Source organism: Crinia signifera, chromosome 1, assembly GCF_055691185.1.
Source record: "Crinia signifera chromosome 1, ASM5569118v1, whole genome shotgun sequence".
In the NCBI taxonomy this organism is placed as follows: domain Eukaryota; kingdom Metazoa; phylum Chordata; class Amphibia; order Anura; family Myobatrachidae; genus Crinia; species Crinia signifera.
The window spans coordinates 75247995-75265085 of NC_139217.1; the positions used below are offsets into that span (position 1 = coordinate 75247995).

General features: G+C 44.4%; 1 protein-coding gene across 1 annotated transcript; it reads left to right on the top strand.

The window, feature by feature from the left end:
* The first annotated feature begins 4753 nt into the window (after positions 1–4753).
* Positions 4754–16595, top strand: CHRNA9 (cholinergic receptor nicotinic alpha 9 subunit). Its single transcript, XM_083155312.1, has 6 exons — positions 4754–4954; positions 6829–6937; positions 10255–10400; positions 14281–14435; positions 14803–15335; positions 16018–16595. The coding sequence occupies exons 1-6, from the start codon at positions 4754–4756 to the stop codon at positions 16593–16595; spliced, it is 1722 nt and encodes a 573-aa protein (XP_083011438.1).
* The last annotated feature ends 496 nt before the right edge of the window (positions 16596–17091 follow it).

A 17091-nucleotide genomic window follows, 5' to 3' on the forward strand; every position in this document is an offset into this window, starting at 1 on the left:
ACAACTTGATGCTGACAAGTCATTCCACGGTGTGTGGGGGGTGGGGGGCGTGTGGTGGTGGCCTCCGAGGTTGCTGGGGGGGAGTGACAGTAGCCATACCTTCATCCAGGGGGGGGGGGTCCCTGCTCCCGACTACCGACCTCCAGTGGCCGGCGCCCTAGGCAAATGCCTAAAGCTGCCTAGTGGTGGTGCCGGCCCTGCTTACACATTATACAAATTATATATACACTTCGGACTGGAGCAGCACATCCATCAGGTAGGTATAATGTGGTGCTCGCCCAAGGAACCCATGCAGGGGCCAAAGTACAAAGACGACTGGTGGCGGCACACGCTACAAACAGAGTCAGAGTCACGTCATAGATGCCAACGTTTCAAAGCTTTTTTAATACGCTTCTTCTTCAGGACAAGATTAAAACACATTAATACAAAAAGCCAATATATACATACCTCCACTCCCACAGGAACCTATTCCCGCGCTTCGCAAGCCAGGACACCGACGTCATCAGAACCTGTCAGTAGCGTCAGCCAGTGCACACTGTGTGCAATGTCGGCGTCACTCATTGGCAGGGCCGATGAATGTCACATGAGCGGCACAGAGCATTGCGCTGGTTACCAGGCAGCAGGGTTAGTGTACGGAAGCTAAACACTTTCAAAACAAAGATGATGTGATTGTGCAATAATATAAATCAAAACAAATAAAGCATTACATACAAAATAACCAAGTACATAAGCAAAATACAAGCGTAACACCAAAAGCATATACATAAATAAAGAAAGAATAGGAATAAGGAAAAATTATTAAAAATAAAAAATTTAAATCGGCTCGTATTCCCCGTCACCTCACGGGGCTCGCTGCGCTCACAACACTTCGGGCTCGGTGGCTTGCTGCGCTCGCCACACTATCGAAAATCAACTCCACGCCGACGTGGATAGTGGGGGTATGAAAAGGTCGGAGGATGTGTACCGCCGCGAGGGGCGGCGGTACGCATCCTCCAACCTTTTCATACCCCCACTATCCACGTCGGCGTGGAGTTGATTTTCAATAGTGTGGCGAGCGCAGCAAGCCATGAGCCCGAAGTGTGGTGAGCGCAGCGAGCCCTGCAAGGTGACGCGGAATACGAGCCAAAGTGTGGCGAGCGCAGCGAGCCCCGCAAGGGGACACGGATTACTTTACATGTATTCCACATCCCCTCGCGGGCCTCGCTACGAGCGCCATGCTTCGGGCTCGGTGGCTCGCTGCGCTCGCCACACTATCTAAAGTCAACTCCATGCCGACGTGGATAGTGGGGGTATGAAAAGGTCGGAGGACGCGTACCGCCACCGCTCGCCACGCTTCGGGATGGAGTGGATACTGGGGGTTACATCTCATTGTAAGCACCTATCACATCTCATGGCATGGGTGCTTGTACAATTAAAAATCGCATCGCATCCCATTTGCTGGCATGCGATGTTATGCGATATATAATTGTACAAGCATCGCATCACACGAATCGCACACCACTAAATATTGTACACGATGGCATGCGATGGGTGCCGTTCTAGGAAACAAGTACCTATATATATCTCTTATATATTTGGCTACATCTGTCAATCATCTGCGGCTCTAACGCTGGGCGGGGTCACACACCACCCAGCCTGCAAATCGTAGCCAAATATATAAGAGAAGAAGAGAACCCTGCACGCCACACACCTATGCCCACCTAACCCCCGCAATAACGCACACCTTGAAACAAGCAATGCACCAAAAACCACCAGCACGGTCCCGGTCCCTGTGCCCCAGCTCCTGCGCTCAGGGCAGTTGCGTCATAATCAAACTCTCGCTGGAACATGCTCCGCACACACACTGTGCCGAGAAAGCCATACGCCCCGCAGCCACGCAAGACGCCTTTACACTGCGCCCACTGCCTCCTGCTGCCAATCCTGCGCTCAGCCCCGCAAGCAGACTTTAGCCTGCGCCCGCTGCCTCACACTCCCTCCTGCCAGCACAGCCTGCCTGCGCCCGCAGCCTGCCACCCCGCTAGCCTGCAGATGCCACCTGGCACACCACCCACCTTCACAACTACTGTGGCTGATGCCTGCCACCACTGGCTGCCTGCACCCGCTGCCTGGCACCCCCTCCTGACGCAAACATACTCTGGCCGATGCATGCCACCACTGGCCACCTGAGCCAGCTGCCTGACACCCCCTCCTGCCTCACAACTACTGTGGCTGATGCCTGCCACCACCGGCTGCCTGCATCCGCTGCCTGGCACCCCCTCCTGACGTAAACATACTCTGGCCGATGCATGCCACCACTGGCCACCTGAGCCAGCTGCCTGACACCCCCTCCTGCCTCACAACTACTGTGGCCGATGCCTGCCACCATTGCCCGCCGTGGACACCAACAGGCCACTCATCTCTAAAATGCATGTCTACCAACACCAGGCCAGCACTATACCACCAACGGATAAAAGGTACTTTTCACACTCCATTGTAACACCCCTTCATGCTCACAAATACACACTTTCTTGCCACAACTATACCACCCCATGCACTTTACACCTACCTACACTTACAGCACAGCAATAACATCCATAACACTACATAACCCCACCCCACAACAAAACCATTGCCAATGTCATTTCATCACATCTTTCAATTTTCAAACTCACACTCCAATTGGCATTACACACATTCTGACAAAAAAAACACAAACAAATTCCTACAAATATTTTGTTGTCATTTTAATGGGGCGCAGCCCCCTACGACGGTGTGAAGAGCGCCCGTAGGGCGCGATGAATCACCTAATATATATATATATAGCTACAAGGAGGGAAAGAGAGAGAAAGGGAGGGAGAGAAGAGAACAAAGAGAGACAGGGAGAGGACGCAGAGAGAGTGTGCACAGAGAGAGAGAGGGAGGGAGTGCAGAGAGAGAGCAGCAGGGTCTGCGGCAGCATTGTTACGCCACTGCCTTGTACTGTGCAAGTGTGGAAGATGTTCTAGGTACTAGAGAATACCAATAGCAAAAGGAACTGAGAACTGCAGGCTTGCACACTCCTACTCGGTCTGTTTGTGTATCCTTACCTAATACTAATTTCCTACATTAGTCACACAACACATATCCCACATGTGGGATGGTGTTACTGACATATGGCAAAACATATACAAAGACTACTTTTCTCTATTGTAAGCACCATTGTACTGTATAATACACTGTGCGTGCATTTTCTCACCTAAAAAAAGTTTATATGCAGTGTTTATATGTGGTACCTGAGTAGTGTATTTAGGAACTACGAACACTAAGCAAGTGAGGAATACATTGATAGCATTTGTTAATTTTGCACATGACTAGATTACAGCTGTGAGCCTCCACGTACTGTATTCCACTGCCCTCTGTTGTTTCATTAAAGGATATTCCCATCATTAATCATATGTATTACTACTACTACTACTACTACTACTACCACCACCACCATATTACTGATTGTAGTTATATTGTGCTGACATCTACAGCCCTTACTATGCGGAGAGTGCAGAAAGAAGCTAGGCTCTCCCAAAGCAGGTGGCATCAAATAAGATCCCAGATACCCACACACATTACAGTAGGGAGAGATAAAAGTGCTTAACACAGAAACAAATCTTCTTGACACATTATTACGTCATTCAGTTAATGAGTGGTGAGTTCCAGATATTCACTAGTGAGCATGAACTCTCATATCCCACCAGCAGTACTCACTATCCACAGTCCAATGGATTGGCAGAAATGTTATAGAGATGGTTCAATTGCTGGGGCAATGATAAATACTCAGAGATGGACTTCCCTGTCCTGCTCAACTCTGCACCCTCATTCCCACCACCAAGTTCCAACTTAGGGGTAATTCCGACCTGTTTTCACAGCTACAAATTCACACAGCCAGCGTTCAGTTAAGCCGTCACGCCGTCACCCCGCCAGAGTAAAATCCCGCCTTGCGATTTGATAGGCTTGCTGTGCAAATGGATGTGTATGGCTGCGAATCTATTTGCAGCTGAGCGAATATGTCCAAAACCCTTTGTAACAGGCACACCATCTTACATCTATAGAAAAAGGCATATACGGCTTGGAGCTGACATCAACCACCGCCCCATAAAACGCTCAGGCATACCTAGCGCTACCCGGCATGCCCGGTACCACCCCCAGACACCTACTTCCTGTCAATCACCTTGTGAATGGAATGCGTATAGAGAAAGTAGCAGGACTTCATCGCAGGATGGCCTCATGCATGCATACCATGGGCCGTAAGAATGCGAAGTCTGTCAATAATTGGCTGCTGCAATCAAGTCTGAATTACCCCCTTAGACCACAATTAGAGAACAACGTGCAAGTTGCTTTGCAGGACTCCAAGTTGTGGATCAAAGACTCCTAATAAAACCTGCCTAAGACCGTTGTCCTCGGTGCGGACCGTCTTCCTCCAGCAGCTGGGTGGTTACAGCTAATTCATACGCATGGGTATAACCGGAGACTGGCTAGAGGCTGAAGGTGCAGAGGCAGACAGAAACAGGAGTTGGTGGGAGTTCCCTGATGTTGGAGTGAAAATATTTATATTGGAGTCAAAGCAGCAATTATCAAACTGGATCTAATAAGCCCCATACACACTAGGCGATATTGTTCACAATATCTCACAGAAATGGCTTTCTGAGTCATATTGTTCACAATATTGCCTAGTGTGTACACTCAATTTTGTTAATGACCCCCTCCCTCATCTAAACATGTTCAGTCCTCGTTAACGACAGCCATGCTGCAGCCTCGACTTCGTTCACCCAACTCCCCTCCCCCCATCATCGCACCTTTTCCCCCCAGCATTGCACTTGCTGATGCCACCAATATTAGCATTGGCGTGGACTTGTTTAGTGTGTATGGGTCTTTAAATGGATATCGGCTGAGACCGATGAGGTGGATGACTGGAACCAATGAAGCAGACATCGTACTGGAAACAGTGAAGCAGATATCGGACTGGAACCAATGAAGCAGATATCGGGCTGGAATCAATGAAGCAGATAATGGCTTGGAATCAATGATGTTGATATTGAGCTGGAACTAAGCATACAAATATCCAGATGGAACTGATGATACAGATTTCAGGCTGCAACCGATGCTGCCAATATCGGTCTGGAACCTATGATGCAGATATCCCACTGGAACCGATGATGCAGATATCACGCTGGAACTGATGATGCAGATATTGCGCTAAAAAAACAATGTTACAGATATTGGGTTGGAAACCATGATGCAGATATAACTTTAGACTTGCCCACCCTCAACCCTTTATAGTTCCATAACCCACAGGAAGGCAAGGAGTTGCATCACTGCTATATACTTGTTATTCTGGAAGTGCCTCTGCAGCTCTTCCGAGTCCTTTATGATATGCACACAGAGGACTATACAATGCCTAGTGTACAACGTTTCATACTCGTGGGTTTATGTGCTAATCAGCAGATTTACCGGCTGTATCTGCACCATGGCGGAAAAACTCACAAATGCCCATTGTTACCAAAACGTAAATGCTTGGTTCAAAGCACAGCATCCTATTATATTTGTGCCTCGCTGACATTATCTAGCTGTTCTCTATATGGATTGACCTGACTCTCAGACAGTGCTGTGCACACCCTCTTCAGCATCTCACACACACAAACGTTATCACAATCTCCTTGAAATGCTTACTCAAAGTAGGCCAGTAGGAATCAATGTTTAAGAAGATTTGGCCCAATTGATAAAAGACTCTGACCTAGGGATGGTCAACAACAACCGATTGTTAACAGCCATCAATGGTTAACCAGTGATGGTTGATGGTTTTCCCATTGAAGGCAGAGATCTAATTGTTCTCTTCCATCTAAGGCAAAAAGCCCTGTGATGTTTCTTTGTTCTCCGCTGGTGACACAATGCTCTCGATGTGACCTATAAAACTCCGCCCCCTCCCTTGAATGACTTAGTGTGTCACGACCTGCAAAACTCTGCCTATCCCCTTCATTGGCCCACTACCCATTGTGTCACATCACGTTTCCTGTCAATGGTTTCATGCCAACACTGCTAATGCACCGATGTTACCATCAATGCAAATCATTTATGGTTAAGTCTTCATTGGCCATCCCTAGCCTCAATTGTACAACAGAGAACAGAACATCCAATAGCTTATGCATAATGTTACTGCTTATCAAAAGACCATTGTTAAAACCTCCGCACAGATATAATTAACAAAAGGGTAATATTGTTTACACCAAAATGTGCCAGTAACAGCAGCTGGGATGTAACCTGGTTCCAGGTTCAAACCCAAACAGAGGATTAAAACAAGGAGGCAAAATTCACTACTCTAGAAGCTGTATGAGGATGGGTCTGATGGGCACAAGTACAGCAAATTGTGTATTTCTAGCGACATTAGGATGGAATCTGCATAACATTGTAGTCATATTTAACTTGCATCTTTCCTTAACTACCATCATGATAACTTGTTGTGTGTCCAATGTGCTTACATCTGAGCTAGCGGCAGGAACGACTTTAAAATTGCATGAAAACCTTCATTTCAGCCATGGAGTGTAATGCATTCTTTATTAGCAGTTAAAACAAAACATGTGGTCTTTCCTGTGTCACACTGTCTCACTGAGTCGGGTGAAACAGGAGAACACAATGGTTGGTAGTAGGCTAGTTGTCACCGAACCATTGCACTGTCAGATCACCTTTTGTAGGCTGTTTGCTCCATGAAGTATCAGTTTCTCTCTGGTTATAGAACACTGGGTGCCTGCCGTGTTTATCCCCACATCATTGCAGGCACTAGGGAAGACTCCAGTATAGTAAGAATGAACCTGTTTCTCTAAGATTGTCAGCGGATACATTCCACCAGTCACTCAGGACATCACAATGAAGACTCAGTCGGCAACTCTGTACCGTTTGACATGGTTTATTTCTGCAATTCTGCATCTGAAAGGTGAGAGGAACTACAGTACCTGTATTTATCACAAGCAGCTAATTTATTTTTTAAACATTTACCTTTTCCTTAATCTGCTCTCAGTTCTCAATTGCGTAATGTATAAAAAAAAAACAGCAACTGTGGATAGCATGTACTCATAGGCATACTGAATGTAACACTATACAGAGTAATGGGAGCCTGGTAATAATGTAGTTCTGTGGTTGAATGTGAGAATATAACTGCTTAGATGCATTTAGGGTGGAGAGTATGCAGGGGGCGCTGCAGAGGCACTGTATCCACATTAATGTAAATGTTGACAGTCGGCATGTTGACAATTTTGTTCTCAAATAACTCTGAAGGAGCCCACACACGCACCGTTGCCGGCGGTGCGATGCTGTACGATGGAGTGCGAGCTCCCGCGGCACCTCATCGTACAGTACAAAAAGTATGTGCTGCACATACTTTTTGTACTAGCTTTTTCTAGCATAGCATCGCATCGCATGCACATCGTATGCACAAGGCATACGATGCAATGCTATGTGTGCTAGTTAAGCCCACAACGCACGCCAGGATCGGTGCGTGTGTGGGCTCCTTGACTCTAACCTAACCCTAACCACAGCCTAATCCCAATCCTATCCTTTTACCTGATTTTAATCAGCCGCAGAAACTGTAAATCATAAGGATATTATGTGGCTGACAGACTGGCAGACGCTGACACATGAATATAAAGACTCTGACACGCAGATGCTGACACAGAGAATGATGCTGACTCACAGATACGTGGAAGCTGACACACAAATACTGACAATCAGACAAATCCTGACACACTGACATATGCTCACCCTGACACAGATACTGACACATGGACAGATGTGTCAGCATTCGAACCTTGTAGTCCTTCCTCAGAAGCATGCTCATGCTTCTGAGGAAAGATACAAGGTCCGAAAGCGCTCAAGACTGTGTTTTCTTGTTCTGGAGAGAACGGGTCTTACTGGTGTTCCCACATGGAGGAGGCATTTGGACAGTTTCCGGAACTGTAGCCTGTATGATCCTGACCCTACATGGTGATATGCATTTTTATTCATTTATATTGTGAGTTGTTTTATCAATAAAATTACTTTGGTGACCAATAATATTGCACTATATGGGGGAAATTTACAAAGATGTGTATTCTACTTCACATGTGATGTTGCTATGGGCAACCAATCAGATCCTTTCTACTATCTTCTAGAGGTTGCTAAATAAATAAGTAGATTCTGATTGGTTGCCCATAGCAACATCACATGTGAAGTAGAATACATATCTTAGTAAATTTCCCCCTATATGTTTTCTTTTGGAGTTTTTCTAGTGAGAAGCACCAATAACAAAGAATCCCACTGTCTCTTCAAAGAGAAGGAAAGTGTTTATTATATGGTGATAACTAGAGACAGGATTATATGCATTTGCATATTTTGCCCATTCTCACTTGTTATTGCATATTTTACCTCAAATCTAGTGATGGTGCATATTTTAGGACCCACCACCTTTCCACCCACGAATCACAGCACTGATTTGCCCTCGTGCTGGCCAGGTAGTGGTAGAGTGTGCAGGCCGGGCCAATATGTGCGCAGTCTGGGGGACATTGCTCTAGACTGCCAATCTATTTTAATAAAAGTCAGTTGGGGCGGGTTATGCCACAAAGCTCCTGAACCTTTGCCTGCCTCTAGCCTGGGACTTTGCACCAAGAGAGAGGCTTCTGCAGCAGAGGAGGCGGGTAGAAGGGTTGTGACATCACGCGGCACAGAGGAAACTCCGGGTTACAGTGAGTATGCGGCGCAGGGAGAAAGCCTTCCACTGCGCTGCTTTAACATGCTATGCTGACATTTGATCCATCTGCGCTGGAGATGAGGGACTGTGTAGTTGATAACAGAAGAGCCTAGGATGCCGCAGTCTGCTGTAGCAGCCTGGAAGAAAAAAAAAATCCTGTGTACAGCACTAAACATCTGCAGATGCTGTGGGCCTATTTTTGAGGTTTATTTGCAACTAATAGGATGCTGATTTTTAAATAAATAAGTTAAAAATTACTGTTTTTTATTATTTTATGTAGCATATTTTAACACTTTTAATGCATATTTTAAGTATTTTTCATGCATATTTGCATGCATATTTCAAGCGTTTTATATTGCATATAATCCTGTCTCTAGTGATAACTAATGGTGGCGCTATAACAGACACTATTTTTTTGTATTGTTTATATTTTTTCTGGGAGTAAAGTGGTGAATGCTCCCACGTGTTGTGTTTGGCTGCAGCCAAAAGTTCTTTGCACATTTTAAATATATATTCTTTATTTTACTAGTTTAGTCTAGAGATGAGCGTGTCTGGATTTTTGAAAACTGCCATTAAGTCGAGTGGTACTGCCGTTAAGTCCAGTTGTACTGCTGTTAAGTCCAGTGGTACTGCTATATAAGTCCAGTGACAGTCCAGTGGTACTGCCATTAAGTCCAGTATATTGTTTATATATTTATATCTATATATATATATATATATAGACATGAGAGAAGACAATAGCACTCACGGGTTTGATGATAAAGAAATCCAAAGTGTATTCACATAGATGTGCCCGACGTTTCAAGGCTTGCCGCCTCTTTTTCGAGGTGTGATACAGTATAAAAAATGAACTAGTCCTACCTTAAATAGGAGAGTGACGGTGTCTATTTAATGTAGGACATCACAGAACTGGAAAAAGTCCAAAGAAGAGCAACAAAGCTAATAAAGGGAATGGAGAATTTAAGCTATGAAGACAGATTGAACAATTTGGGATTCTTTACGCTAGAGAAGAGACGTTTCAGGGGGGACATGCTTAACATGTACAAATAAATCAGGGGCCAATATAAGGAACTGTTAGGCGTCCTTTTTTCTGTTAGGGAGGACTCTAGGACATGAGTTTAGATTAGAGAAAAGAAGATTTCGTACCCTTAGAAGAAAACATTTTTTTACAGTAAGGGCAGCCAAACTATGGAACTCTCTTCCTGGTCATGTGGTGTCGGCTGACACAATAAATATGTTTAAAATAAAGTTGGACAAACATCTATTGGTTAAAAACATCCAACATGGGTACAAGCCATTATCGTAATCTGTCACACCAAGGTTGAACTAGATGGACGTGAGTCTTTGTTCAGCCTTAAATACTATGTAACTATGTAAAAACAATAACAAGGATTTGTCCCAGATACAAAGTTACTTGTTTTATTTGTATTTATTTTTCCCCACCCAGAATCAGCACCCATGTGTATCTACGGGTATATATTGTGTGGTGGTATAACAATATATTCCTTTGTTTTTCATGTACTCTGGAGGTGTGGAGTCAGCAAAGGGGAAATACGCCCAGCTGTTATTCCGAGAACTGTTTGAGGATTATTCGAATGCACTGAGACCAGTGGAAGACACTGACAGGGCATTAAATGTTACCCTCCAAATTACTCTTTCTCAGATCAAAGACGTGGTGAGTATACTCTTCGAGGAGCCTGGGTGAACTTCTCCAAATTTAGGATTTTTGATTACATTTCCTGAAGATTAGGCAGGTATGTCCAGTGCTACTGTATGTGCCCATATCTCGTTCCTGTCTCCTGGATTTAGTTTCGGAACCTATTTTTCAGTAGCACAGGGGAAAATGTCAGAGCCCAGAGTGATGGGGCTGTAGATGGGGCATCTATATTTTTTCTGCTGCCACCCATCACTGCTGAATAGACACGGGGGGTTATTCTGGTAGATTCACAAGGCTGTAAATTTGCAGCCTTGCAAGTCCATCAAACCCTGCCTTGCGAATGGTGCCTGTCCACCACATATTCCCAGCATGTGTTCGCACACAATGTCTGCGGATGGATTGGTACTTGTTTCCTAGCACGGCCACAATCGCGGGCATCGTGTACCTTAAAGTTAAGGTACAAGATGCCCAATGTTAAAAAATATTTTAACATTGAAGCCTATGGAAAAATCGCGGGCATCACGTCGGTCGCGACCATTAACATTGCCCCCGACGCGACCGACGCGATGCCCGCGATTTTTCCATAGGCTTCAATGTTAAAATATTTTTTAACATTGAAATCGGGAGCATCGCGTCGGTCTTGCGCCATTATAATGGCACAAGATGAGATGGACTTGATTAAGTCCATCTCACATAGGAAACAATGTGAAATGGGCCAATATGACCCATTTCACATTATATATGGCCCCGTCGTCACGCCACGATTGACGCGAACCCGAAGCGTGGCGAGCGGCGGCAGTGCGCGTCCTCCGACCTTTTAATTCCCCTACTATCCACGTCGGCGTGGAGTTGAGTATATAAAGTGGCGAGCGCAGCGAGCCCCGCGAGGGGACGCGTATACCTCTTGGGTAACAACTGTTACTTGGTATTACACATAAAATCGAAGCGTGCTGTGGTTACAATTGGTGGCACACTTACAAAGGGTGTCACAGGTTTGCAGTGCAGGGCTGAATCAAATTGTTTATAGTAAATGTGATAGTCAAAACCAGGGCAGATGGCTGTGCAACCCCACCCACCACCACCCACCATGTAACTGACCCTATGGATGACAGGTAAGCACAATTTATTACTTTTATCATTTTTGTTGAATTTCTCAATACAAAAATATTGGCCTCAGGCACCATGAAAACAATTTCTGATACCCTAGTGTGCCAAGTTTCAAGGTTTGGGAACCACTGGACTAAATGACTGTTATACAGGGTTGGATTGGCCCAAAGAGGCATTCGGAAAATCCCCAGTGGTCCTCACTACTTAAAGTTTCTGCCATCTCATCTAGTCACACACCATGGACTAGTGTAGCAAGATCATGGATAAACATGGTTGTTTGCTTCAATTTCTATGTATCTTACTAGTTAGCAATCCCAACAGCTCTGCCTCTCCAGTGGTGTGGGAATAAGTGATTAATGCAGGTCCTGCGGCTGTCAATTGGAGAGGGCGTGGCTTAGCATCAGCGGTGACTCCAGAGATGTTCAAAGTCAAATAGGGGAGGCCAGTTTGGAATGGCAGTTCGTGGAAGTTGGTGTGACTCCCCTGTTTGAATTTTCAACTGGGTCACAGCTTCAATACTTAGCATTGTCTATAATTAGGAGTCCACTGGGTCTAGTTGCTGTATCTGCCAAGGGCGTAGTCTATGGGATCTGTGCAGTGAGTACAGGGGCAAAGAGGTGTGCCGTTGACAGGTGTGTTGGTAGCTGCTCACCTATAAAAGCAAAGTGTGCTGTGAGCTTCAGACCAGATAGCATGCCTGGAATTGATGTGATAGCTATGTGTATTGTAGCCATTTTCAGCGATAGTGTTAGGACCTGCAGAAAAGTGGGGTCCCTTGAAGGGGGCTGCAGGCTTAAATGCATTGATCAATTCATGAACCAAATCTCCACTATTTATTATAAGTTAATTTAGTGTGTGCAGAGCCCCTACAATGCCTTTTTATATATATATATATATATATATATATATATATATATATATATATATATATAATTAGTAAGCCCGCTTGAAGCTAATACTTTGAAAGCTAGTCTGCTACCTTGCAATTGCCTCTGTGTTTGTGCATGTGTGGGAAAGAGATGTAGTTTCACTCGGTGCCAACAGATAGCAGTGTTTCGGAGACACACAAACGGACACTAGACATATATATATATATATTTATATTCTGTGGGGGAAATTTACTAAAGGAAATGTGTAAAAAATAGGTGTAAAAATAGGTGTATCTGTATCCAGAAATACACTTATTTTTGACATTTACTATCCCGAAAATACGGCAATTCATATTGATAGCACATCAATACGAATTGCCGTATTTTCGGGATAGTAAATGTCAAAAATAAGTGTATTTCTGGATACAAATACACCTATTTTTACACCTATTTTTTACACATTTCCTTTAGTAAATTTCCCCCTTTATATCTATATCGATTATTACATATATACATATATAGCCCTCGTCGCATCACCCGGCACCCCCCCCTCTCCAATGTAGCGACGCGGTGGCCCGCGCCACATCACCAGGCACCCCCCCTATGGAGCGATGTGGTGGCGGCCGAATTGCATACACACATTCCCGGTGGACAGGTGAGCGCTGGGCGCCCCCCCACACCCCGCCGCCTGAGGCGCTCCGGTGCCTTGCAAAGCTGGAATGCATTCCAAAGCATTCCAGCTTTGGACTCCCACAGTGCACACCTTCTATACACTGAGCAATAATTTTTTGGCCATTATTGAGCAAATTTAACAGAACATCGGCCTGGTTTTAGTCACCCAAAAGGGTTTTCTAAGGAAATACCATTGGCGGTTATCTGTCAATACATTTGGAACTACCTCTATTGGACCACAGTCTCAAACTCTTAAAGAAGTCCCATATCTTTGACAAACTTGTTTAACCTGCTTGATTGACATGTCGGCTTTACTGCCCCTGATGAAGTCACTGAGTTGACGAAACGCGTTGGGCCATGTACACTTACCTGACGAATGTAAACATCGAACATCTAAAGCACTGTTTTATACTGTATTGAGTTTATTGTACACCATTTTTTATTCTGTATATTATGCCCGCTGGGCAATTCTTTATTACATTTTTATAAAATATTTGTGTGTTCATTCTTAGCGCCCTCTGAACCCTTTATTTACCCATTTCTAACCACCTTGAGTCCCATCTAACAGGGGATCCCTCAGAGGTGCTGCTCCACTTATAATGAGCGCAAACTGGGGTAAAACCCTCCCCTTCTGTGTATATATAAATATATATATATATATATATATATATATATATATCTGCTTTTAAAAGCAGATTTTAGATTTTATTCCATCACAATAGCAAAAGCTGACGTACCATCGACGTGACGTGACGTTTCGGTCTTGCAAAAGACCATCATCCGGATTCCATACAGCTTATATACAACAACTGTCAGACAAACAACCTGGCATCCATCCCTGGGGAGGACACAATATATATATATAGCAGTATTCACCATATGTATTTCTAAAGAGACACAGGCTATGCAATGTAATAGCTATGCTATGTATATGTAATGTCCTCTCGTTAATGGTTGGCTAAGTGGCTAACCTTCTGTGGTAGCTAATGAAACCCCACTGGTGGCTGGTGGCACCCTGTAAGCAAGGTCACTGTATTACCATAGCGGGCCCTGCATTCCCTGACACTGCTGTTATGTATAAAATCTCATAGCTTTGTTAAGAGAAAAATGTTTCCTCCTGATGTAATAATATGCTGGATACTTACCAAGCTAGTGACTTCCCTGTCCATAGATAAGTAAAAGAGGAGTAACTTAAGGAACTTGGGGCAATCAGGGACTTTTGACCTGTGCCTTATTCATATGTCCTCCAGGATGAAAGGAACCAGATACTGACAGCATACTTGTGGATCAGACAGAGCTGGTATGATGCATATCTGACATGGGAGAAAGATGAGTATGATGGTCTGGATTCAATCCGCATTCCAAGCAACATGGTATGGAGACCAGACATTGTTCTGTATAACAAGTAGGTTGGGACTACCACAGTATTACTGATTTCACTCGTTTGCATAAATTATTGCAATGTGCACTAGTGCACCAGAGATATAGGCATTAGTCACTAGTGCACCAGGGTTATAGGCATTAGGAGTGCACTAGGAGTCATCTCCTTGTATACAAATATTATTTACAATAGTGAAGTTACCAGAACATATGGATGTTACCTGTTGTGTAGGATATAACCCTTGGCCAACCGTTGCACCCTTGTAATTATATATATTATTCCTCTAAACATATCTCCTGCACACACTATGCTATCTACCAAACCCTTCTCCCATGTGGGGGTATCTGCACATATATTTACACATGTGGTTTTCTCTACTTCCATTTAACAGGGCAGATGATGAATTTTCCGAGCCGGTAAATACAAACGTTGTCCTGCGTCATGATGGAAAAATCACATGGGATTCTCCAGCCATCACCAAGAGCTCCTGCGTAGTAGATGTCTCCTATTTCCCCTTTGACGATCAGCAATGTAACTTGACCTTTGGCTCCTGGACTTACAATGGTAACCAGGTGGACATTATTAATGCTATGGACACTGGGGACCTGTCCGACTTTGTGGAAAACGTGGAATGGGAAATGCACGGCATGCCAGCCGTGAAGAACGTCATTACCTATGGCTGCTGCTCGGAGCCTTACCCTGATGTCACCTTCACACTGATTCTTAAGAGGAGATCTTCCTTTTATATATTCAACTTGTTAATTCCCTGTGTGATGATCTCCTTCCTGGCTCCACTAGGATTCTACCTTCCTGCAGACTCAGGGGAAAAAGTCTCCCTGGGAGTGACCGTCCTCCTGGCTCTCACGGTCTTTCAGCTAATGGTAGCAGAAAGCATGCCCCCTTCTGAAAGTGTGCCCTTGATAGGTAAGAGCTGGGCATGAGAGTGTGCCCTTAATAGGTAACTGCTGGACATGAGAGTGTTCCCTTGATAGGTAAGTGCTGGGCACGAGAGTGTGCCCTTGATAGGTAAGTGCTGGGCATGAGTGTTCCCTTGATAGGTAAGTGCTGGACTTGAGAGTGTGCCCTTGATAGGTAAGTGCTGGGCATGAGAGTATGCCTTTGATAGGTAGGTACTGGGCATGAGAGTGTGCGCTTGATAGGTAAGTGCTGGGCATAAGTGTTCCCTTGATAGGTAGGTACTGGGCATGAGAGTGCGCCTTTGATAGGTAGGTACTGGGCATGAGAGTGTGCCTTTGATAGGTAAGTGCTGGGCATGAGAGTGTGCCCTTGATAGGTAGGTACTGGGCATGAGAGTGTGCCCTTGATAGGTAAGTGCTGGACATGAGAGTGTGCCCTTGATAGGTCAGTGCTGGACATGAGAGTGTGCCCTTGATAGGTAAGTGCTGGACATGAGAGTGTGCCCTTGATAGGTAAGTGCTGGACATGAGAGTGTGCCCTTGATAGGTCAGTGCTGGACATGAGAGTGTGCCCTTGATAGGTAGGTAAATTTTGCAGTTTCTCAATAATATATTTACATGCACATTGCATACTTTGCATATTTATATGTTATATATATATAATTTTCCTTCACTTTTTGCTTATTTAGGTAAATATTACATAGCAACAATGACAATGATCACAGCATCCACGGCCCTGACAATCATCATCATGAACATCCACCTGTGTGGAGCAGAAGCCAAGCCCATCCCCCACTGGGCTAGAATTGTCATCCTCGGCTACATGTCCAAGATATTTTTTGTGTACGATGTTGGTGAGAACTGCACAAGCTCCCGAGAGGAATGCGACACAGTTTCACAGAACAGTGTTCATTCCTATGATGTGTACGATAAAGATCCAGATGCCTATGCAACTATGAAGTATCCCCTTTCTGCTAGAGATGACTTTGTCTGTGACCTTGACCTTCCAAAGCTCAACGGTCATACTGCTGGAAACAAAGGACAGGTTGACATTCCAGATCATACATACTGCAACCACTGCATCCATTATAGAGTCCTAGCAAATAACATTGAGTACATCACTAACTGGTACCGGGAACAGAAATCCATTAGCGCAAAGGGGATTGAGTGGAAGAAGGTGGCCAAGGTGATGGATCGGTTCTTCATGTGGGTCTTCTTCAGCATGGTCTTCTTCATGAGCATTTTAATTATTGCTAAGGCTGTGTGACACTATCGCTGGGCCACAGAAATACACAATTTAACATTCAATACCAGCAAATAGTGTTCATACAATACATGGCTCTAAACGTGGGTATAACTATACACTATTTGCAGTGTGTTTTTTGGTTATTTAAAGGCTAATGCAATAGCAACAGCAACAATTTACGGAGAATATTTTAGAGCCATGAATGGGGGTGGCCATTGTAAGTCCATTGAAATAGCTTTATACAAGAGAAAAGCAGGAGGGACATTTAAATGTATTTTTGTTCTGGACAAAGAGAGTGAGGTGGAATTGTGAGAGGAGAACGTGGTGGAACAGTCATCATTTTATATATATATTAATATTAAGTATATCAGAAAAAAAAAACCTGTAATGCCCTGGAAAAGAAATTCAGAACTGAATTAAGAAGAGGATTCTTCACCATTAGAGCAGTAACATTCTGGAACTCATTGCCGGTGGGGTGGTTACAGCAACTACTGTTAATGAATTTAAATCAAAACTG

Coding starts and splice junctions, on each gene's coding strand:
- CHRNA9 (XM_083155312.1), top strand. CDS start 4,754: ATGCTGCAGCCTCGACTTCGTTCACCCAACTCCCCTCCCCCCATCATC. Junction 10,401..14,280: donor TTTCTCAGATCAAAGACGTG/GTGAGTATACTC, acceptor TATGTCCTCCAG/GATGAAAGGAACCAGATACT. Junction 14,436..14,802: donor GACATTGTTCTGTATAACAA/GTAGGTTGGGAC, acceptor TCCATTTAACAG/GGCAGATGATGAATTTTCCG.